The following is a 21,772-nucleotide window of genomic DNA, read 5'->3' on the forward strand; positions in this document are numbered from 1 at the left end:
ATACACGTGTTGAAATAAAACGACTAACATTCATGCAATCAATAAATCTCTTCACCCAAAAAATTGGTCTGATTTGCATGCAAACGTCATTGTCATTCACTACCTAGTGCAGTAAGCGGGCATCAAAGTATTCACATCGTGACTCAAGTTCAAGCATACTCAATATATTAAGCCGGGTAGTATATACCTGAGATTTTAGTCTACGCTTTTAGAATCAAATTCTATTATACTTTCGTTGAACTTTTTTCAATTTTTTTCCTTTATGGTTAGTTTGGTATGGATGGTCTACGGTGCTATACTGCATAATTTGATGACACGTTTTGAACAGCTGGTTGCAATCAAGCATGCTTCTCACTAGGGGGATTTAACTACGTGAAAACTTGTAAAAAAATGATATAAACGCGCACGAAATTGTTACATTCACCAGAGAACTTGCATGATTCCACTCAGTTGACAAGTTCCGTATTAAAACAACATGCGCGAACTTGTGCGAACGCGCGCGAGTTCGTGTGCAAACATGAAGCTGGACGACGCGCACACATCAGTCGTTCCATTTATTATATCTGAATTAACTTTTTCTTCCAACACTTTCTCCAGCTCTTTAAAAATATTTCCTTTGTCCATTTTATAATTATATAAATCTTTGAACTTTTGGAAAGGATGTGAAAAATCTTTATACCGTGCGGCGGCTGTTGAAAGTCAAACTCATTTGAGGCGACGCGAGCGCCCCCAATTTCAAAGGGCACATCAATGTAATTTAACATTTCAAATCGGAACTACACAGCGCGCCAATTCGAAATATAGGAAAATATAGTGTCAACAGCCGCACCATGCTTTATACACGTAAACAACCGATTTTCAGTTTGAAACGCGTTTTAGTTGTCAAATAGCAACTTGAAAAACGCGCAAAACCATAAAAAAAACTTGTGTAAACTTGTGACCGTGCGCGTCAGTACGTACAACGAACGCGTCGAACTTCCGCGAATCAAGCAAACTGGCAGAAAACATGCTGCACTCGTAAGAGTTAAATTCCCCTAGGCTACTCATGGGAAGAAAATTGTGAACATTTCATTGCCTACGTATGAGAAGACAATTGGTTGGTTTTTGAATGCTTCAAGCTTCCCTAGTGGGTTTGTGCATTGGTCTGTTATTATTTTAATTAAAAACCGCTCAGATTGTTGTTAATGTTCAACACATACTTTTTTGAACTGCATTCTTTCCGCAATTTGCATTTTTTTCTATTATTTTGCAATTATAATTCGATTTGGTTCAACTGGATTCAACGTTGTCTGCATTATAACATATTTTTAATCAATTCTACGATAATATTTCAATCAAAAACCGTTCAGGTGGATTTAATATGTTAACATTCTTATAAAAAAGATATTTCGATAGTGGAAACAAATGGAACAGGGCAAACTTTTTGAAATGAAAATGACTTAATTCAAACCACATACGGTATTTTGGTTTTTTTTAAAGTGTAACATAAAAAAATATTCTTCTTATGCATGGATCGGATAAATGAATAGCTTGGAATGGTTTCTATGTCATTTAAGTTGTTTATACAAGCCAAAAGCGTCAATTCAATTTGTATAACTTTCCAGCACAATACATCGCTGCACATCATAATTTCAATCTCATGGCCCGAATCCCACTTTTACGTTGCTGAACTATAGCATTTCTTCTGAAATATCGGCGAATTCAGTTATAATTGTGGAGCCACATCGATGAGAGAAGCCACATCGATGCGAAGTTTGTTCGAAGTCCTTTGCACAAAAAGGTGCTTTGTATCGTCATAAGAAATTGCATGGTCCGAAGCCTCAGTTCCGTTGTTCAAAATGTTATCAAAGATTTGAACAAAAATCACACAAGATCGATCATGAAAGGCTATGTAGTCCACAGCAATTCGAATGCAACACTTGTGGATATAGAACGATCAACAAACCACATTTGATAAGACATATGCTGACCCACACCGGGGAAAAGCCGTTCGAGTAACAAACGCTAATCTTCAAAGTCATTCAATGGCGCACTCAGATGAACTGCCGAATGCTTGTGCGAAATATGGTCGACGATTTGCCACACCAGACGATAAGCAATCACACGAAACGCACTGCCAAGGTAGTCTTTTTGCATGTAATCAGTATCAATACAAAACTGTTCACACGAGTCATTTGAAGCGGCACATGCAATCAAAACACGGAGCCAAAAGATCGATCGAATGTGAAATTTACAACAAGAAGTTCGTCGAACGTATTGTTTTAAATCAGCATTTGTCATCAGTCCATTGCGAGAACTCATTTTCAATCCAACTCTTAGCAGGCATTTTAGATTTTGAGGAGTGAAACCAATGCTTTTATGCTTTTTCTAACGGAGAAGTAAAATCCGCACTTTGAGTGACCAAAAATATTGTTTCAACACCAAATGTATATTTTCATGTTATGAATGAACAGTTTTTTTATCACTTGAGATGCAGATAAAAGTGTAAATACTATTGCCAACCCAGCGAAACGACTGATAAAACTAAACTAATTTTCTCAAGTATTGACCACTTGTTACCATTGACCATTTAATGTCCCATGTCGTGCGTAAAAGTATTGCAATCACTCCAAAACCTAGGTACCCCAAAAAACCATTTTTCTATCAATTTTCGACACCAAAAAGCACGATACGGTGGTTATTTTGCTATGTTAATGTGGGTGTATCGTACCCTGTACGCTGTGCGCTGTACGCAAAAATTTGTAAGCACGATTGCTCAAACACCAGAATAGGAAATGAAATTCTGCAAGTACCAAACGTTTGTGCTTCGTTACACTTGAAAACCATTGAATTTTCAGCCACCCCAGATGTACCCTAGAATAACTAGCCTATGAAAAACCTTTAAAAAAATCGAACTTTTGTTCGGGAGGTACCCAAAATAGGCTCCCAGGTGGATTTTATCACTCCCACTCGATTTATTTCATCAAATTGATAGGGGCACAGGAACGTAGCACCCGCTAACCTACCTTTTTCGTATCAAATCGGTATAATAATTCAAAATTTCTTGCATTTTTAGCACTACATGAAATGTAGAGCTACTAATCTGCTTTTTATTTTTTCCCTAATACTATTTAAGTGATGAAACAAATTATGGTGAATTTGAATTTTATGCTCATATTTTTTATTTAATGTAAAACAGTGGCAGTAACGCCAAATACGTGCATAATATCTCAAAGCGCCAATCAAGCGCTCAAACATGAATTACATGAACATGACATTATTATATTTTTGTAATTAGGCGTAATTGCTTTATTTAAAATTAGAACTTTGGATAGAAAAAGGAATTAATTTTAGACGCGTTATGATTTTGATCAAGAAAAATGTGGTTATTTTAAATGGTATTTTTTTCAACTCGTCACATTTTGTTCCAATTTTTCCAAATCAATATTTTTTCGCATTTTCATTCAATTAAGAGATAAAAACATTTGAATCAAATTCAAAATGAATTTTGGTTTATTTTCTGAAAAACTGCTCAAAATCTTCACACAAAAACAATTCATGAAACGAAAAATTACACAGCACATGTTCAATCGAAGAAAAAAATAAAATGTTCTTTGAACTGAACATTAATCGATGTGCGATGCGATGTGATGTCAACCTTATAAAAAGCGCACACAGTCACACATTCCATTGACAGCTTCGTCAGTTCGTATGGGGAAATTCTTATAAATTTCCTAGGCAAAATCTGAATAAAAGCTGAACGCTATGAAAACGATGCGGAAAAGTTCGTCTTACGGAGGTAAGACTATTTATCTGTTGATCAAAATGCAGGAAATTGGAAATCAAAACCAAGTAAACAAAAATGCTTTTAGGATATAATTATTGTGATGGTAATAAGCGGCGCGTTAATAAACCGATAACTGATCAATTATACTTTGCATTTTACAGACGAATCATTCACAAGCAGTTGAGCAGCGTAAAATGATAACTACTCAACACTCAGATTCACTAAGGTGTGCATGAGTAAGAATTTATCGCTGCTGCTTAGCTCATCCAATTCATTTGTCCATCAACTCTATAATGATTGACATAGAACGCTAATGATCAGGTTTTAGACATCGTATCGATGAAAACTCAGAGAATTTAACTATAATTCAGTTTTTACGTTTTATGAAATAAAATTTCTATTTATTTGAAAGAATTTCCAAGCAAGTAGCATTTTACTTCATTGCCATCTTAGCACTTTGGAACTTTTAAGAAAATAATTTCATCCTATCAAATACTGAAGTAATTAACATAGCTTTGATGAAGGCAAAAACAAATAAGAATTTTGTTAGGAATGGTTAGGATAGAATCATAGATTTATTATCATTCAAATTTCAACGCATTTTGACGCATTTCATTTCAGTATAAATACCTATTCGAAATGGAATACAATTTCAGTTGAAAATTAGCTTTTGACGCAAAATAATTCTAATTATTCCTAATGATAGATTTCACGAAGAAAGTGGTTTTAATCACTGGTGCGGCCACTGGAATTGGTGCCAACGCTGCTCGATACATTGCAAAATTGGGTGGACAAGTGGCTTTGGTAGATATAAATGCAACGGCATTAAATGAAGTTGTTGAACAAATAAAAGGTGACCACTCCCCAAACGCTTTGGCAATCGTAGCCGATGTTACTGAAGATTCGGAACGGATCATCGCCGAAACTATCGACCGCTTTGGCCGTTTGGATGTTTTGGTAAATAATGCTGCCATCGCATGTGAGAAAAATATCATGGAAGCCGACATCAATGACTTTGACCGAATGATGAATACAAATCTAAGAAGTATTACATCCATAATTTCAATACTCAATTTCAATCATATCAATTTATTGTTTCAAAATTAATCGAAATTATTTAGGTATCGTGATCTTGAGTAAACTGGCCGTTCCTCACCTCGAAAAATCCAAAGGAAACATAGTGAATGTGTCAAGCATTTCTGGGATTGTTCCAGTGAAATATGCATATTATGGAATGACGAAGGCCGCACTCGATCAGTTTTCCAAATCAGCCGCAAACGAGTTCGGGCCCAGAAATATTCGTGTAAATTCCATCAATCCGTCAATTGTTTTAACGCCAATGTTTGAAAAGGCATTCACAGCCGAAGAAGCTTTGCGATTGAAAAATAAGTGCAAAGAAATGTATCCAATTGGTAGAATGGGCAAAACCGAAGAAATATCAGCTGCAATCGCATTTTTAGCATCCGACGCCGCATCATTTATAACTGGTGTTCAGTTTGCCGTGGGTAAGTAGAAATCATTGTCTCAATAGTAAAACATTTATATGAGAGGATAAATTGAAAATTCTCTTTGAAACAGATGGTGGTGCCATATCTGCTGGAGCTCATTACTTGAATTGAAGTGATGTTGATGATGCGATGGTGAAAAAAAGCGAAAAAAATATAACATCGATCGGAGTCGACTTTTAATTCAATTAAAATATCAAGAAAATCTTCAATTTCTTGTATCGACGAGACATCATTATGATGATGTATACATGCCAATATTCCAATGCCGTAATATGATTATACCTATATAAATTAAATTCAATGTTGATTTGAAAAATCCAAATTAAAATTGGAAATAAACGTATTTTGGAAAATGAATAGGTCCTATACAATTTTAGTTCAAATATTTGATTTTTTTACTTTATTCAAAGCATAGAAACAATAAGACATGCTGCCAAATATCGTTTTTTCAAGCATATCTATGCCCGTCATTCTTTAAGTCTTCACCGATTCGCATATTTTGGTCAGTACAATCTTTGTAATTCAGCGTCTCTAGTTCACTATCATAGTCCGACACAGATAGTGCCAGATAAAAATATCTGCTGTCATATTGACAATGTGCGCAGAGCTGACATAGGCACCTAGTTGGTGCCGACACTTACTTCTTTGGGTGTCCACTTAGTACTAATACGAAAGAAAAAAAACATTTTCTTTACATTTTGGATGTAAATGAGAATTTTACTTACCGTAGAAGATTTTCTCAAAAAAAAGAAGATCCAATTGGCATTTCAAATCATACATTGTAATATTCGGTGAATGCCACTGAAAAAATATTCATACTTATTTAGTGCGTGAGACGCATGGTCACTCATTTAGTGAGTGAGATGCATGCGGATGAGATGAAGCAAAGCGAAAGGGAAGCGCGCAACTAGAACATAGAGTCAATGGGTACTACGTGTTTGTGTTTGTGTCCGTATTCTAACGACGGAGTGACGAAATGTATGCGCGCTATATCGTTCGTTCGTATGGAGTTGCCCCGCTTCTCTTTCGCTTTGTTTCGTCTCATCCGCGTGCGTCTCACTCACTAAATGAGTGACCATGCGTCTCACGCACTAAATAAGTATGAATATTTTTTCAGTGGCATTCACCGAATATTACAATGTATGTTTCAAATTCAAACAGAACGAAACGAAACAGAATTCTTGACGATCTTACATGACGTTTGGTCACAAAACGGGATTTTAACGTGTGATTGTAGGTAAATGTAGGAAATTTAGGTAGTGTTTAATTTTTTTAAATGAGTTAATGTGGATTCCCGTGTATTTCAACACTCTTCCCAATACGCCATACAGTGGTCAAAAAAAGTAATCAACCATCCATACAAAAAATCGACTTTCCAGTGAAACGATTATTTGAATAATTGTTCGAGCACTGATTTGAACCAAAATGTGCATAACATATTCAGAACATATCAAGGTTACAGTCTATAATTTGATCGGTCGAGATAATATAGCTGATCGTCTTTGTTTTATCGTCGTTATTGACATAGGTATTGATAAAAATGCAGAAAATTGGAAATAAAAATCAATTAAACAAAAATGCTTGTAGGCCATAATCATTATAATGACACGTGAGCTAATTGATAAATTAAACTCGGTATTTTGCATTAGCATAGATAACTTTCAAATGATAAGATAAAATAAATGAATTGCAATCCAATACGATGAAGAAAACTTAGAATCAAACTCAGCATTTTATTCTACTACCACACAAATATGCGTTTTGTTGGTGTTTATTGCCAGAAGGTTATGAATATATTTAACGTTGTAAAGAGTCTCTTCAAACACCATTTGAAAGAGATAACGATCTCTATTCCGCATATAAATGGATGTGCTGGTTGAACAATATTAGTTTCAGTTTTAGCCATCGCATTTGGAGTATCGCCATTAAATGTTGAGTAGAGACTTTAAATCATGAGTTTTAGTAAGAAAGTTGTATTAATTACGGGAGCAAGCAGTGGAATTGGTGCTGGAGCTGCTATTCACCTCGCAGAATTGGGTGCGAAGGTATCAATTGTTGGGCGAAATGAAAAACGTCTCAATGAAGTGGCAGAAGAAATCAAAAGTGCCGGCTCTCCAGCTCCTCTGCTCATTGTGGCCGATGTGACAAAAGACGCAAAGCGAATTGTTAACGAGACGATCAAGAAGTTTGGCCAATTAGATGTGCTTGTCAATAACGCTGGATTTGCAAAACCGGATAGTGTTTCAACGGCGAATTTATCACAATTTGATAGTATATTTGATACGAATATCAGAAGCGTCATCACTTTGACCAAACTTTGTGTTCCCCACCTCGAAAAAACAAAAGGAAACGTGGTAAATATATCATCTGTTGCTGGTTTAAAAGCAACTCCAAATTTTTTGAGCTATTGCATGAGCAAAGCAGCGCTGGATCAATTTACGAAATGTTCGGCACTTGATTTGGCACCGAAGGGAATACGAGGTAAGTAAACTTAAATGGAGGCACGGCTTAAATGTAATTGTAATAGGTTTTAATCGGCGATTATCTTTTTTCTTCTAAAAATATTACTCTCAACGATGTAATTTTCGCGGTTATTTCTTCAAAAAAAAGTCAACAGTGTGAACCCAGCCGCAATTCGAACTGGATTCATTGAGGTTTGTATGGGAGCACAAAAAGAAGATGCCACTAAAATGTACGACGGAATCGGATCTATATATCCTGTCGGTAGGGTTGGAGAAGTGGCAGACACCAGTGCAGCGATCGCATTTTTGGCTGATGATAAAACGGCATCATTCTTGACTGGTATCTTACTCCCGGTAAATTATTTTTGCTACAGCCGGAAATGTTTTTATAATTTTAATTGTTTTTCGTATTTTATATTATTAACTCCTTTTGATCGGTTTTCGTTTATAGGTGGATGGAGGATCCTTGGTTGCTGGCACCAATAGTGCATCAAAGCTACGTTAATATATGAACAATATAATATATACGAGTTGCTAATGTTCGGCGAAGTGTTGCATATTTGATTTTCTATTGTCACTCTTGTGTTATGCTCAAGGTCATTTTGCATATTCCATCATTGCATGGTCCTAGATAATTAAGTTTATTTTTCTAAGAACTATGTAATTCTTGTAAAATTGAAGTTTTGTTGATCTTGTAGATGAACTTGTAGTACTTTCAAATGATAAGATAAAATAAATGAAATGCAATGGCATGTGATGTAAAGTGGTTTTCAATTCTTTTATTCGAGAAACATTAAATGACATTTTTTTCACCATTAAAATTCAAATTCCCCCAAATCCAATCATCAATTGATAACCTGATACACAGTGATTGTGGACTCGAAAATACTCTTTGGATTTTTCTATAAAACATCTTCTTCACTGTTGATTACTGTCAGTTGTTTGCTAATTTTATTTTATCAAATTGCTACCAATGAAATTGAAGTTTTAAATAAAATCTATTGAATGTGATTGATTTTTAGTTTTCGGTTGGCTTATAGCCAACTCCAGTCAGCAGTCACCATAGCCTCTCCATCGACAGGTAAATTTATACCAGTGAAAAATGATGCAATTTCATTATCAGCCAAAAACTCAATCGCTGCACTAGTGTGTGTCACCTCGCCGACCTACGGGATACGTGCTTTTGACCTGTTCAAATTTCGTGCTTTTGACCTGTTCAAATAGTTTCTCAACTATTTCTTTCATCGGTCATACCAACTTTTTGGAATGTTGGTGTTCGAATCACTGCTGGGTTCAAAGCATTAACTGACAAAAAAAAATCGCCGATTAAAACATATATTATTTCTTAAGCCTTGCCCATACATACCTCGTATTCCCTTTGAAGCCAAATCAAGCTCGCAACATCTTATGAATTGATCAAGAGCTGCTTTGCTTGTACTATATGCAGTTGGGGTGGGAATTGGCTAGACACAATTGGTTTTTTCTAAATTCGGTAAGCATAGTTGCGTCAAAGTGATAACACTGCGTACATTCGTGTCGAATACACGATTAAAATCAGCGATGTTCATATCGCAAATGGTGTTTTGCCGCATTATTCAACAATACATCCGATCGACCAAATTGCTTGATCGTTTCGTCGACAATTCGTTCGCCGTCCTTAGTTGCATCGGCAACAATTTGCAATGGACTTGAAGAACCAGAATTTTTAATTTGTTCCGCCAATTCGGCGAGACTCTTTCCGTTTCTAGCATCAATTGCAACTTTCGCACCCAATTTTGCGAGGTGAATAGCAGCACCAGCACCAATTTTAAAACGTGGAGTCTACAACTTTCAGTGCTGACTCACGTGTCTTACTTTGCCATGAAGCCAGCGATAACCACATATGTTTCCAATTAATTAGCAAATAATTAGAAGAGGCGATACAAGTACCTTTGGAGCCGACTAAAATGTCTATGAATTTCTACTTGAAAAGTGTGGAAATGTGTTTCTATAACGGTTTTCCATTAGGTCCATTTTATTTCAAATATAATTTCAAGTGCTCTTCAATAAGTATTGCAATCAGCAATCGTAGATGACTTTTTTATTAGCTATAACTAAATTTTAAAAAAACTGTTCACTTTTATTTTATTTGCGATACTCGAAATTGAACCCAGTGAGCAATTCTGACTATAAATATATGCATTAACCATAGGCATATAATGTGTATACAAGTATGCTCAATACAGGCCTCACTAACATTGTATTATTATACAGAATTGTGCCTATTTCAGGCATATGGTCCACTTTAGTAATTTTATAATGTGATTGGTCCATTGACTATACATATCTCAGGTCTATTACAGACATACAAATAATGGGCCTGGTCAGGCCTGCGCTGCCATATAAACTATATAGAAAGTGCGTTACAAAATCACCATCCTAACAGGCCTAAATCAAGACATTTTTGCTCATTGGGAATGAAATTCGTTTGCATTTTGTGACAATTGTAGCCTTCAGAGCGTGTTTTGAGCTGACGTCAGCTCAAAACACGCTCTGGTAGCCTTACTCAGATAGATTTCTATTGCAAAACTTCGCCAAATACGTGTTTTATACAATTATATTTTCCCCTCGAAGCTGACATAGGCACCTACGGGGTGCCGGCACTTACTTGGGTACGCACCTAGTACTAAAATACTTTTTTTCACAATATTTTTGGATGTTTTGAAATAGTACTAGGTGCGCACCCAAGGTAGTAAGTGCCGGCACCTCGTAGGTGCCTATGTCAGCTCTGTTTCCCCTACAATTATTTCCATACAGCACGAGACTTTGTTGCATTTTCATTGTTTGTGATTCTTTTAATACACCGGCAAACATATCCATCAAATATTTGACGTAACCAAGCATGTACGGCTATTCAGAAATAGTCAAAACACACATTACAGTAATGACATCTATTGGTGTGGAGAGATTTTCTAACCGAATTGAAGGCTCAGAAGAATTTCCCACGAAATAACATTTAAATGTGGAGAAAAGAAAGAGAACTAAATTAACTTCATTTAAAAAACTAGAGATGGCGCATATTAGTTCTTTACGCAAAAATAAGTCTACAATCCCATACAAGTACTATACGGTTGGACGTAACGGTGATCGTGCAAAACAATTTTATCTGAAAATACCATATAGCTTCACCTTTGTATTTGATTAAGAGCCGACAATATTGTTACCGATAAAAATTCCATTATCGTTGAATCGTTCAAATGTATAGTTTTATACTTATCGAACAGTAAATATTAACGCCAAATGTATAGTTGTTTTCATTCGACGAATAGAATGCCTGCGTATATTTTTGTAAATTGATGGTCTACTTGGTATAAATGCAAATGCGAGGAGCACCAAGAGTCTTAGTTTAATATTTAACTTAAAACAATCAACAACGATTTGTTATAAAGAAGTGTTTACGGTCAAAATGAGTTTCACTGGGAAAGTTGTGATTGTAACAGGTGCAAGTAGTGGAATTGGGGCTGATGCGGCTCTACATTTGGCAAAATTGGGTGCAAAAGTGTCAATTGTTGGTCGAAACGAAAAACGAGTGAATGAAGTGGCTGATCAAATAAAGAAATCTGACGCACCAACACCACTTCCGATCGTGGCCGATGTGTCAAAAGACGCACAACGCATCATCAATGAAACTGTCAAGCATTTTGGTCGGCTTGATGTTCTTGTGAACAATGCTGGTATCTTTAGAGCAGACAATGTGGTACAGTTTGATGTTAAGCACTTTGATAGTATTTTAGATACAAACCTGAGGAGTGTTATTATTCTAACGAATTTGGCGGTGCCCCACTTGGAAAAGACCAAAGGAAATATCATAAATATTTCAAGCGTATGCGGCTTACGACCATTTGACCTCTACACTTCGTACTGTATTAGCAAAGCTGGATTGGATCAGTTTACAAAATGCTCCGCGATTGCATTGGCACCGAAAGGAATACGAGGTAAGTGGAGGCAAGGATTGAATAAATATGTAATATTAGTTTAATTGGTGATTTTATTTTGTTAGTGAATTCGATAAATCCAGCCACAATCCGTACCCCAATTTTTGAACAGATTGGAATCAATGAATCGAATGAAAATCAATTCTACGAAGATCGTAAACATGAATTTTTAGTGGACAGAGTTGGCGAGGTTTCGGATACGAGTTCAGCCATCGCTTACTTGGCTTCGGAAACATTCTTGACTGGTGTGCTTCTGCCAATTGATGGTGGCTTAATGTGTTCGGGAATTCGAATTAATTTACAACAGATTTAAATTCTGATTTTAATTCATATTTACCTGCAAAATAATTGCTTCTCTTTATATTTTATAGCAAGCTTACCCGGATGCATCAATTTTGCTTTATGTTGAACAAGTCTTATTAGTTTGATTTCGCTTTTCTGCATCAGAAGCATCCTAATTTTATGCGGTGAATATATAAATCAGCAAATGTTCTCTATGAATGATTGAAATAAAATTTTAAAACATAAAAGTAGAGCCTTATTTATAGGCTATAAGTTAAAGACAAACGTTGCACTTAATTTCGATGTTGCAATATGAATTCAAATTGATGAAAATAAACGAGAAATATAACTCATATCACTTTTCAACTGAATCACAAATGTAGCAGTTCTATTTTTGTGGAATCGGATTTTTATGTCGGGCATATTTTTTTTCCATTATTACTGACCAGTGACCACGACTGACCATTGGACACTTATCTGTTCCAATTTATGATTTCCATCGACAAACTGCAGTATCGGTCTTTCAACATAGTAAGATAGCGTTTATTGAACTTATTGGCCCGTAAGAAATTGATTTACCGAAACGAGTTAAAACATGAAATTCCAAAATTACTCTGGTTTTCAGTACATCAGCTTGCGCCAATTTTCGAAATTGTTCAAGCCTCTGATCATCGTTCAGCTGCTATTTATACATATGAACTGCTGAGAATAAAAGGCTGACGATTGCAAGTTTTTCGCAAAAGAGACATTTCAAAAGGTTGCACGCAAACGGAACATTTTATTTTGTCGCATTTCGAATTTTCAAGCCGTGATTACAACAACAATATACTTCTCTCTTGCGTGCAACCTTTTGAAATGACTCTTTTGCGTGCAACTGATTTTTATCCAGCTTTTGCGAAAAACCTGCAATCGTCAGCCTTTTATTCTCAGCAGTTCATATATACTATAGTTAATGCTCCCATCGAAAATTTGTCGAAACTCCTGATTTTCAGGCCAAATTGCGTCCAAAAGGCTGTCATTTACAACCAAATGGCTGTTAAAAAGACTGTCATTTTTTTCGTTTTCCAAGGGTCAAAAATAACATTTTATTCAAGTTTAAATGAACATGATGAGAAGTAGGTAGAAATAGCATCACAAATAAAGCATTTTGAATCAAATGCTATGCTCCTGTTGGTTTCCGTCCCGCTGTTGCAATAGAATATTTCTCTCCGGATCGAATCTGAAAAAATGAATAAACGAAATTTAATTCCAAAACATTGAAAAACTTTCAAAAATATTTTTAACCTTTTCCAACAATCTGGGCTGTGTTTTGATGAATTCAAAAAATTCTTCGCAGCTCAATTGTATGTTGTGTTTCACTAACAACCAAGACCTGAGTGTTGCGATGGATAGCGCACTTTGTTCGTCCAGTAGTTTTTCGTGAGAGAAAATAATCGTTCACATACACAATTGGCACCTTTAAATGAAAAATATTTTACATTTTACAAAAATGAGAATGAAAATTGAAATAAAAGTAGAATTTAAGATTGTGTTATTGCAAATAATATTCACCTGGCAACACCACCACATATTCGATCAGTTTGATGAAAACGACGAAAGACAACGAATTTTGTTTGAAATGTGTCATGATTTCCATCCAACGATGCAAACTTTTTGATTTATAAACAAATTCATCGAGTGTACCGCTACTGTGACTGTGATTTACATGCTATGAGTGAGACGAACAGTTCAGATACCGCGTAAGTAATATGTATTGTTGCTGATCTTTGCAATCAAAATGTTTGTTTGCATAATCGATATCTCAACTGTTCGTATTCGCATCGCCACAGTAACAGTGTATCAGTTGTTTGATATTTTTTCGTTCTTTTTGTTCGTACTTGATTTTTGTTTTTACGTATATATTTTTTTTTCGTATTGAATTTTGCATTGAGTTGAAATGGCTGAAAAGCCTTTCAAAAATTCAAAAATCCTGGCATGGCTGTCAGATTTTTGTCGAAAAATCCTGTCAGACAGGCCAAAATCCTGTCGGATGGGAGCATTAACTATAGTATATAGGATTGGAGCGAAAATGTAATACAGAAAAGTTGAGCGGAAAAATGTCAAATGAAAAGGGATAGCTATATAGTTCACTATAGTTTACTATACAGTTTACTATATAGCTATCCATACCTTTAGTGCAAAAGCATTTATTGCTCTCCCTAACGCAAACGCCATCTATTCGGTGCGAACATGAAAACAAACAAAGTGACTCCAGCTGCCAACCGATATATGAATCGGTGGAAATGAAGGCAGTGTATAAAAAATATGCCGAACAAAACGAACCACAGCGTTTCCTCTATATAGAGATGTTGTTGTATTATAACTCTGTATGGATCCATTTGTTTGTTTTCATGTTCAAACCGAACAGATAGCGCTCGCGTTAGGTAGGACAATAAATGCTTTTGCACTAACCGTATGTAGCTATCCCTTTTCCACTCATTCATCATCGACATTTTTCCGCTCTTTTGTATTACATTTTCGCTCCAAACCATTCATATATAGTTGGAACAACACAAATTAACTAAAAACACAAAAGTCACACAAGTGAAATACATGGCCGATGACACACTGTCAATCTCTGAATCGGAAGTTATGTAAGAACCCAAAACCGCTTTCTTAAAAGCAACTTTGCTAGATGGGGGAACATTGTACAATTCCGATACTTTAGCGAACACAAAAATTGTGCGTACGTAAAAACCAGTTATCGTCGCCCATTCGACCAAAGTGAATAATCACTTTCAATAATCATTTAGATGCTTTAGTATCAAATTTAACCACATTGAGATCGAACCACACATTTATCTCATGCGTGCGTGCTCTTTTTGAATGAGAAATCGCGTAAATTAAAAGGGAATTTCATTCGGTATAAAAATTCATTTGAGAAGACATCTCGTCTGCCCATTGTAAAGAAAATTGAAGGAAACTAAAACAACCCGATGGAATTCACTGGTAAAATCATAATCGTTACGGGTGCGTCGAGTGGAATTGGAGCGGAAACAGCGCGTCATCTTTCGAGTTTGGGTGGCAATGTGGTGTTAGTTGGACGAAATGAGAGTCGGTTGAACAAAGTGGCTGATGAAATTAAAAGTGCTGGTTCACCAGCTCCGCTGCCAATCGTGGCCGATGTGACAAAAGACACTAAACGAATCGTCGATGAGACGATCAAACACTTCGGTCGACTTGATGTGCTAGTCAATAACGCGGGAATAAATATAGAAGTGCCAATCATGGATGCGACCAACGAGCAATTCGATCAAATCTTCAATACAAATGTGCGTGGTGTGATTGATTTATGCCAACTAGGTGCCACATTTGGAGCGAACGAAAGGCAATATTGTGAATGTGTCTAGCATATGTGGAATGGTACCAGTTTATTCATCGACTTTTTATTCCATGAGCAAAGCCGCTTTGGATCAATTTACACAGTGTGCGTCGAATGAATTCGGTCGCCGTGGTATACGGTCGGTTCTTTTCTGGCTTTTTCTTTTTTAGTGACACACAGGAACTAATAATGCTTGATTCCTTTCTTGCCAATTTACAGTGTAAACAGTGTTAACCCGGCTTTGGTGGAAACTCCAATTTTTGAGACTGTCGGAATGTCTCGCGATGAAAGGGCCAAGCTCATCGAAGACTACAGCAAGCGATACCCGGTCGGTCGAATCGGTCGAGTCTCCGATGTGTCCAGGTGTATTGCATTTTTGGCCAGCGATCGGGCTGAATTTATCACGGGGACATTATTTAGATGTGACGGTGGTGCTGTTTCTGCAGCCGCTTATTAAATCGTTATATTTCTTCAATAACAATGCTAAACATATACTCCTCTTGTGTAGAGAACCGCTATTCTCTCATTATTTCTTTCTATTTGCACAAACAAAATGAAATAAATATACAGTTTTTGTTAAACGTCGTTATTCTTTTTTCATTCAATGCTTTTCGCCGAATCATTATTAGTAACCATCTAAAAAAAATACAAATGAAATGCGTCAATCTCTCTATCTCTCTTGAAATAATTTCTCTCAAAATGGTTGCATTGAACTATATGAGGTAAGCGAAATAGCACAGAGTGGGAATTTCTTAAATTGAGTGGCATACGTTTCCATTTCAACAGAATAGTAGCGAACATTGTTGAAAGAATGAACTATGCTTATAAATACGACTCATATTCTACGAAACTTCATTTTTTCGGAATAACCGCAATTCATAGCCGAATAAAGAGCAATCACAATGGAGTCGCTCGAAGCAAAAATTGTGTGTTTTTATATGTCAAGTGTTTTTATTTTGTGCTATTATTCTTTTATCTCTTTGGCTATAGCACAATAATCTTTAAGATGTTTGGTGTATGCACTCCCGTTCGCACAACAATTAACCTTTGGTAGAAGTAAATGACGGCATTTTCTTTCTTCAAATTGTTTTCATTTTTGAATTCAGTTAGAATGCGGTAATCTAATAAGCAGATAAGGTATTTTGGCTGGTTCATTTGCCAAAAATTCGTACGTCAGTCGTGAAAATGAATTTCGGAGGAAAGGTAATACTTGTCACCGGTGCAGCATCTGGAATCGGTGCAACCACTGCAAAATATTTTGCGCAGTTGGGCGGATGTTTGGTAATAGTTGATCATAATGCCGAACACTTGAACGATGTGGCTGAAGAGATAATTGCGGAAGGTTCTCATGTTCCATTGGCAATCGTGGCCGATATAACCGAAAACCCGGAGCATATAATCACTAAGACTATTGAAAAATTCGGCAAGTTAGATGTTCTCGTCAATAATGCCGGAATTGCTTCACATAACGGATTGACTGATCTGGATATGAACGATTTTGATCGTATTCATAAAACAAATGTGAGAAGTGTTGTGTTTTTGACACAGTCAGCGATTCCATACTTGGAAGTGACCAAAGGAAATATCGTCAATGTTTCAAGCATTTGTGGTTTGAGGGCCTGTCCACAGTTGTTGGCATATTCAATGTCAAAAGCAGCAATAAATCAATTTACAAAGTGCACAGCAGTGGAATTGGGTCCAAAGGGTAAATGAATCTTATGAGAAATGTTAATTGGACAGTGTTAAAAAATCATTCTAATAATTAGAATTTTATTTTTTTTTAAATGATAATTTGAAAATAATCATATGATTTTTGAAGGTATCCGAGTCAATTCAGTTAATCCAGCTGTTACCAACACACCCATGATTGACGCAATACCGGAGGAGACGAGAGAAAAAACGTTGAAATATTTGAAACGAGCCTATCCACTTCAAAGAATCGGCGAGACAAGTGATGTTGCCAATGCCATTGCCTATTTAGCCAGCGAAAATGCTGCATTCATCACCGGTCATCTGTTTTGCGTCGATGGAGGTTCGCTTGCAGCCAATATCGTTTGAATGTATCAGTTAGACATTGACCTCAAATGCGAATTGTAGCCGAATTTTAACAATGGCTTCATTTTATCAACGATTCTTATCATACATGCACACCATGGAGTTCAAGTCCAAATACACTTTTGTATTGTTATCAATTATTGCCCAATAAACACCTTATCGCACTGGTAGTATGCAATCAATGATCATTTTTATTTGTCTGGTTAAACACTTCAAACTGGTTTGAGTGTTTGATGCAAAATTCCAGGGATCGAAACCAAACCAAACCGAATATTTGGTTTGAGTGTGTGAATGAACCAAACCATTTAGAACGTTCTGAAAAATGGTTTGTATGGCACACAGAAACGTTTATGCTTACATGTATTAGTATACGATACTAACAGAGTGACAACACGCTTGAATGTTGCTCATACAAACCATTCTCAGAACGTTCCGCTTGATACGGTTTGCTCCGATGAACAGAGAGCAAAGTAGTGAAACCGTCCCGAAATCGGTTTGTATGAGAAACGTCAAACCGTTTTCGATCCCTGTAAAATTCTTCAATAGATGTCATGGTATTATGTCTGTGAGTATGTGTTGCATTTAAAGAGTGACATTTCATTCATATCACCACAATAAGCAATTGAGCTCGGTCAACAACTTGGTTTATAACAAAAAAAAAAGTTGTCATTGAAAACAAAACATCTTTATTATTGAAGTCACAATTTTTTTTCTCTTCAAATCACGAATTCAATTTCAAAAAGATAGATGAGTTTTAAAGATAAAGTCGTAATTGTAACTGGTGCAAGTAGTGGAATTGGAAGAGGTGCAGCAATCCATTTGGCAAAATTAGCCGCTGACGTTGTACTGGTCGGAAGAAACCAGGAGAGATTGAACGAAGTAAAACAGCAAATTATTGCGAATGGATCTTCGGAGCCCTTGGTGCTGGCTGCCGACGTGACAAAAGACTCGGAGAAAATTATCAACGAAAGTGTCAAGCATTTTGGAAAAATAAATGTTTTAATAAATAATGCGGGAATGATGACGGAGGAAAGTATTGAAAATGTCACAATGGAGGCGTTTGATAAAACGATCGATGTAAATCTACGAAGTGTCGTACAATTGACTCAAAAAGCCATTCCATATCTTGAGCAAACAAAAGGTAACATTTTGAATGTGAGCAGCACGGCCGGTCTGAAAGCCGTTCCCAATTTACTATCCTATTGTGTTTCAAAAGCTGCATTGGATCAGCTGACCAAATGCTCAGCATTGAACTTGGCTCCAAAAGGAATACGAGGTAAGTGGAGGCAAGGCTTAAATGAAAACGTAATATGATTTAATCGGCGATTTTTTTTTCTGTCAGTCAATGCTATTAACCCAGCTGCGATTCGGACTCCACTCTACAAAGCACTCGGCATAGATAGCAAGGCAGAACAAGAGCTATTCGATTCATACAAATCCCATTACCCAATGGGAAGAATTGGTGAAGTGAGTGACACGTCATCGGCTATCGCATACCTAACGGGTGACTCTGCTTCTTTTTTAACGGGTGTGTTGCTGCCAGTTGATGGAGGTGCGCTGACAGCTGGTTACGATTAAATTTTTCAAAAATTAAAAGATAATGGATTTAAAATTGAATTGTACTAGAGTTTAATTACTGCGTTTCACTTGGTGATAAAGAAAACGGCTCTCGGGCACATTATCCATAATAATAGATTGTCTAAAATATTTGCAAATAGATGTTATTCGTTGATCACATTCAATTGATGTGTCATAAAGTTGTCAAGCTGAACACTATTGATTACAAAATATTATCTATCCGACAAAGCCGGCTTATATATATTGCATGTAAGTAGCGAGCATCTTGTCACAAACGCCCATTCCCTCACGTAAATCACCTTTCAATGGATCGGAGAGAGATGAGATTCTCATCATAAGAACAGGTCTTAAAGAACTAAATTTACTGCGAGATTACCCGAAATATCGATAACTTTGAGCTTTGAGTCCTGAGCTGAAACAAAAACTAATGTAGAAATAAAACATCAACAGCATAAATTTTCATTTAAATCAGATATTTTTTTTTATTCATATGATTTTCTGTGTGTGTTTTTACGTGATAGATTTCATGTATACAATGTTTATACATACATTCATGTTAAATTGTTTATCATCTTAACTAGTGTTTTATGTCATTGTTTTTTTTTTAAAGGACGAATAAATATTCAACTAAACCGTAGCTATTATGTTTACTTGGGAAACCGATCGCCAGAACCGTGTTGGCGGTTGTTGACCGGGTTTAAATGTTGAACCTGTACTGTTTTTAGATTGCCCAGTTTCTCTACCAGAATTGGATAATCATAAGCTGGAATTTGGGTCAAAAAAAGATTTGCTTCGATCTGTATGAATCCCACAGACTCCGTGTCAAGAATTTCGACTTAAAACTTGTCAAACTTCCGTTACTGAGCTCATCTAAATAAAATCGATCACCATGTTCGAATTACACATGTGTGTTAGAAATGTCGTTATGTGAGAGGGGCAGAGAGCATTATCTAAATTTACTTGGTTTAAGCATTTATAATTGATGTGTGTGTGTGTGTGTGTGTGTGTTGTAGGCAATTGGTGTAGTGGGTCAAACGGGTCCATTTTTTTCATAATTGGATTCTCGAAATTCTAATTAGCACCACCAAAAAACACCAGACAAGTGTTATTCGAATGAAATTTTGTTATGCCAAGGATAAAGAGACGCATTCAACCCCACAACTCCAACTCCACCTAAAATTGCCCAATTCATAACACATTTCTTTGTTCTCCTGCAAAAATGTTTAATTTTTGTCCATTCCAAACGAATGAAAAATCAAGAAATAAATTACGGCTTATCTAGTGTTTTGATATATTATTTTCCTTTATTTGTTTTGCTAATAATTAAAAAAAACTGAGGAACAAATATTACTCTATATTTTACTTAAATGAAAAAAAGAAAACGATTGATTCTGTTTTGATTCCAAAAGGTTTAAAAAAGAACAAGCAAAAAAAAATCCGTTCATTTTTTTCTTCACTTCTTAATCATTTTTTTTTTTCACAGAAACGACATACAAAAAAATTGGTTTCAATTTTATTCCCTTTGCTCTGATAATTATTTTCTGTTTTATACACATGACGAACAAAAAAGAGTTAAATTTATTATATACACGGATTGTTATTTTATCGTTTTTTTATTGGATGAATGAGATATATTTCACAAAAAAAATATTGTTATTTGTTACAAAGCGCGAGCCAACAATTGGTCTCGCCGGTTTTTATTTTGGTTCAAATACCAATTCTTTTTTTTTCTCTAACAAAAAGAAAATTATTCGGCCGATATTTTGTGGGTGTGTAATTTTCATCTTTCAATCAATTTCAATCAATATAATTAATTTTGTTGTTGTTGTTATGTGTGTGTTTTGTTTTACTAAATAACTTGTTCCCAAAATAAATGGAATTGTACCTAGAGGAAATGCCTAGGGAATTGTACGCACTTGGTTTTCGCTCAATTTGTTGTTGTTGTTGTTGTTGTTGTTTTGTTCAGAGTATTATATGATTATATATATATATCTATAAATCTTGTGATTAATTTTTTTTATGCAAAAGAAAAATTAACAATGTTCTTGGGTTTTGTGTGGATTTTTATTGTATGAGCATCATACTTATACAGAGTAAATACTCGTACGCACACACATAGAGTCATTGACGTAGAAAAAATGATGAAAATATGCGATATGAATGAAAATATAAACGTAAAGGCATTTGAAACTATCGATGGGGTGGGGGCGGAGACGGAGGAAAAGAAAGAGAATTTTACGGCCTGAGAAGAAAAACCTTTCCTACAAAACCTGTGCGCAGAACACAAACACAGAAATTTTTTAGTCAAAAGGCGAACAGCAAATTTGCGACCACAAAAACCTAATATATTTACAGCGAGCGCAAAAGCATAACAGGCCTACTTATACGGAGTTTGCATGCTAGTAGGCTTTTTATACTTTTGCGCTCGCTGTAAATATATTAGGTTTTTGTGCTCGCAAATTTGCTGTTCGCCTTTTGACTAAAAAATTTCTGTGTTTGTGTTCTGCGCACAGGTTTTGTAGGAAAGGTTCTTCTTCTCAGGCCGTCATTTGTGTGTGAAAAATGTGTGACGAGTGAGGAAAAAATAAAACAGAAAACAAAGCACAACCATTAAATGCGTTTTATCCTTCTTTTTGCAAATTTTTCTCTTTTTTTGTTTTGTTTGCGAGCATCCAGCAAATGTCTGAATCGCCGAATATTGGATTTATAATTTTTTTTTGTAAGCAGAACTTTTTTTAACATTAACGAATTCTTTCTTTTTGTTTCATAATTATTTACAATTCGTG

At 35.8% G+C, this 21,772-nt stretch overlaps 5 protein-coding genes across 5 annotated transcripts; all 5 read left to right on the top strand.

Moving 5' to 3' along the window:
* The first annotated feature begins 4,447 nt into the window (after positions 1 to 4,447).
* LOC129574286 (uncharacterized oxidoreductase TM_0325-like) lies at positions 4,448 to 5,553 on the top strand. Its single transcript, XM_055456075.1, has 3 exons — positions 4,448 to 4,811; positions 4,888 to 5,271; positions 5,345 to 5,553. Exons 1-3 carry the CDS (start codon positions 4,466 to 4,468, stop codon positions 5,383 to 5,385), a joined length of 771 nt encoding a protein of 256 aa, XP_055312050.1. The 5' UTR covers positions 4,448 to 4,465; the 3' UTR covers positions 5,386 to 5,553.
* A 1,602-nt stretch (positions 5,554 to 7,155) lies between these two features.
* Positions 7,156 to 8,351, top strand: LOC129574285 (uncharacterized oxidoreductase TM_0325-like). Its single transcript, XM_055456074.1, has 3 exons — positions 7,156 to 7,755; positions 7,885 to 8,090; positions 8,188 to 8,351. The coding sequence occupies exons 1-3, from the start codon at positions 7,227 to 7,229 to the stop codon at positions 8,239 to 8,241; spliced, it is 789 nt and encodes a 262-aa protein (XP_055312049.1). The 5' UTR covers positions 7,156 to 7,226; the 3' UTR covers positions 8,242 to 8,351.
* A 2,743-nt stretch (positions 8,352 to 11,094) lies between these two features.
* LOC129574437 (3-oxoacyl-[acyl-carrier-protein] reductase FabG-like) lies at positions 11,095 to 12,023 on the top strand. Its single transcript, XM_055456489.1, has 2 exons — positions 11,095 to 11,710; positions 11,776 to 12,023. The coding sequence occupies exons 1-2, from the start codon at positions 11,182 to 11,184 to the stop codon at positions 12,021 to 12,023; spliced, it is 777 nt and encodes a 258-aa protein (XP_055312464.1). The 5' UTR covers positions 11,095 to 11,181.
* Positions 12,024 to 14,803: 2,780 nt separating this feature from the next.
* LOC129574438 (uncharacterized oxidoreductase TM_0325-like) lies at positions 14,804 to 17,586 on the top strand. The gene is made up of 3 exons (XM_055456490.1): positions 14,804 to 15,367; positions 16,486 to 17,058; positions 17,173 to 17,586. Exons 1-3 carry the CDS (start codon positions 14,968 to 14,970, stop codon positions 17,409 to 17,411), a joined length of 1,212 nt encoding a protein of 403 aa, XP_055312465.1. The 5' UTR covers positions 14,804 to 14,967; the 3' UTR covers positions 17,412 to 17,586.
* Positions 17,587 to 17,836: 250 nt separating this feature from the next.
* On the top strand, positions 17,837 to 19,623 carry LOC129574372 (uncharacterized oxidoreductase TM_0325-like). Its single transcript, XM_055456321.1, has 3 exons — positions 17,837 to 17,973; positions 18,152 to 18,684; positions 18,751 to 19,623. Exons 2-3 carry the CDS (start codon positions 18,156 to 18,158, stop codon positions 18,984 to 18,986), a joined length of 765 nt encoding a protein of 254 aa, XP_055312296.1. The 5' UTR covers positions 17,837 to 17,973; positions 18,152 to 18,155; the 3' UTR covers positions 18,987 to 19,623.
* The last annotated feature ends 2,149 nt before the right edge of the window (positions 19,624 to 21,772 follow it).

Source organism: Sitodiplosis mosellana, unplaced genomic scaffold, assembly GCF_009176505.1.
Source record: "Sitodiplosis mosellana isolate CC-2019 unplaced genomic scaffold, AAFC_SMos_1.0 Smas_scaffold_6162, whole genome shotgun sequence".
NCBI classification, from domain to species: Eukaryota; Metazoa; Arthropoda; class Insecta; order Diptera; family Cecidomyiidae; genus Sitodiplosis; species Sitodiplosis mosellana.

Bases quoted from the DNA above. Each gene is read 5' to 3' on its own strand.
- LOC129574286 (XM_055456075.1), top strand. From the start codon at position 4,466: ATGATAGATTTCACGAAGAAAGTGGTTTTAATCACTGGTGCGGCCACT. The intron at 4,812-4,887 runs GTATTACATCCA...GAAATTATTTAG, and splicing joins GATGAATACAAATCTAAGAA to GTATCGTGATCTTGAGTAAA. The intron at 5,272-5,344 runs GTAAGTAGAAAT...TCTTTGAAACAG, and splicing joins TGGTGTTCAGTTTGCCGTGG to ATGGTGGTGCCATATCTGCT.
- LOC129574285 (XM_055456074.1), top strand. From the start codon at position 7,227: ATGAGTTTTAGTAAGAAAGTTGTATTAATTACGGGAGCAAGCAGTGGA. The intron at 7,756-7,884 runs GTAAGTAAACTT...TTCAAAAAAAAG, and splicing joins GGCACCGAAGGGAATACGAG to TCAACAGTGTGAACCCAGCC. The intron at 8,091-8,187 runs GTAAATTATTTT...TTTCGTTTATAG, and splicing joins TGACTGGTATCTTACTCCCG to GTGGATGGAGGATCCTTGGT.
- LOC129574437 (XM_055456489.1), top strand. From the start codon at position 11,182: ATGAGTTTCACTGGGAAAGTTGTGATTGTAACAGGTGCAAGTAGTGGA. The intron at 11,711-11,775 runs GTAAGTGGAGGC...TTATTTTGTTAG, and splicing joins GGCACCGAAAGGAATACGAG to TGAATTCGATAAATCCAGCC.
- LOC129574438 (XM_055456490.1), top strand. From the start codon at position 14,968: ATGGAATTCACTGGTAAAATCATAATCGTTACGGGTGCGTCGAGTGGA. The intron at 15,368-16,485 runs GTGAATGTGTCT...TCTAATAAGCAG, and splicing joins AGCGAACGAAAGGCAATATT to ATAAGGTATTTTGGCTGGTT. The intron at 17,059-17,172 runs GTAAATGAATCT...TGATTTTTGAAG, and splicing joins AGTGGAATTGGGTCCAAAGG to GTATCCGAGTCAATTCAGTT.
- LOC129574372 (XM_055456321.1), top strand. From the start codon at position 18,156: ATGAGTTTTAAAGATAAAGTCGTAATTGTAACTGGTGCAAGTAGTGGA. The intron at 18,685-18,750 runs GTAAGTGGAGGC...TTTTTCTGTCAG, and splicing joins GGCTCCAAAAGGAATACGAG to TCAATGCTATTAACCCAGCT.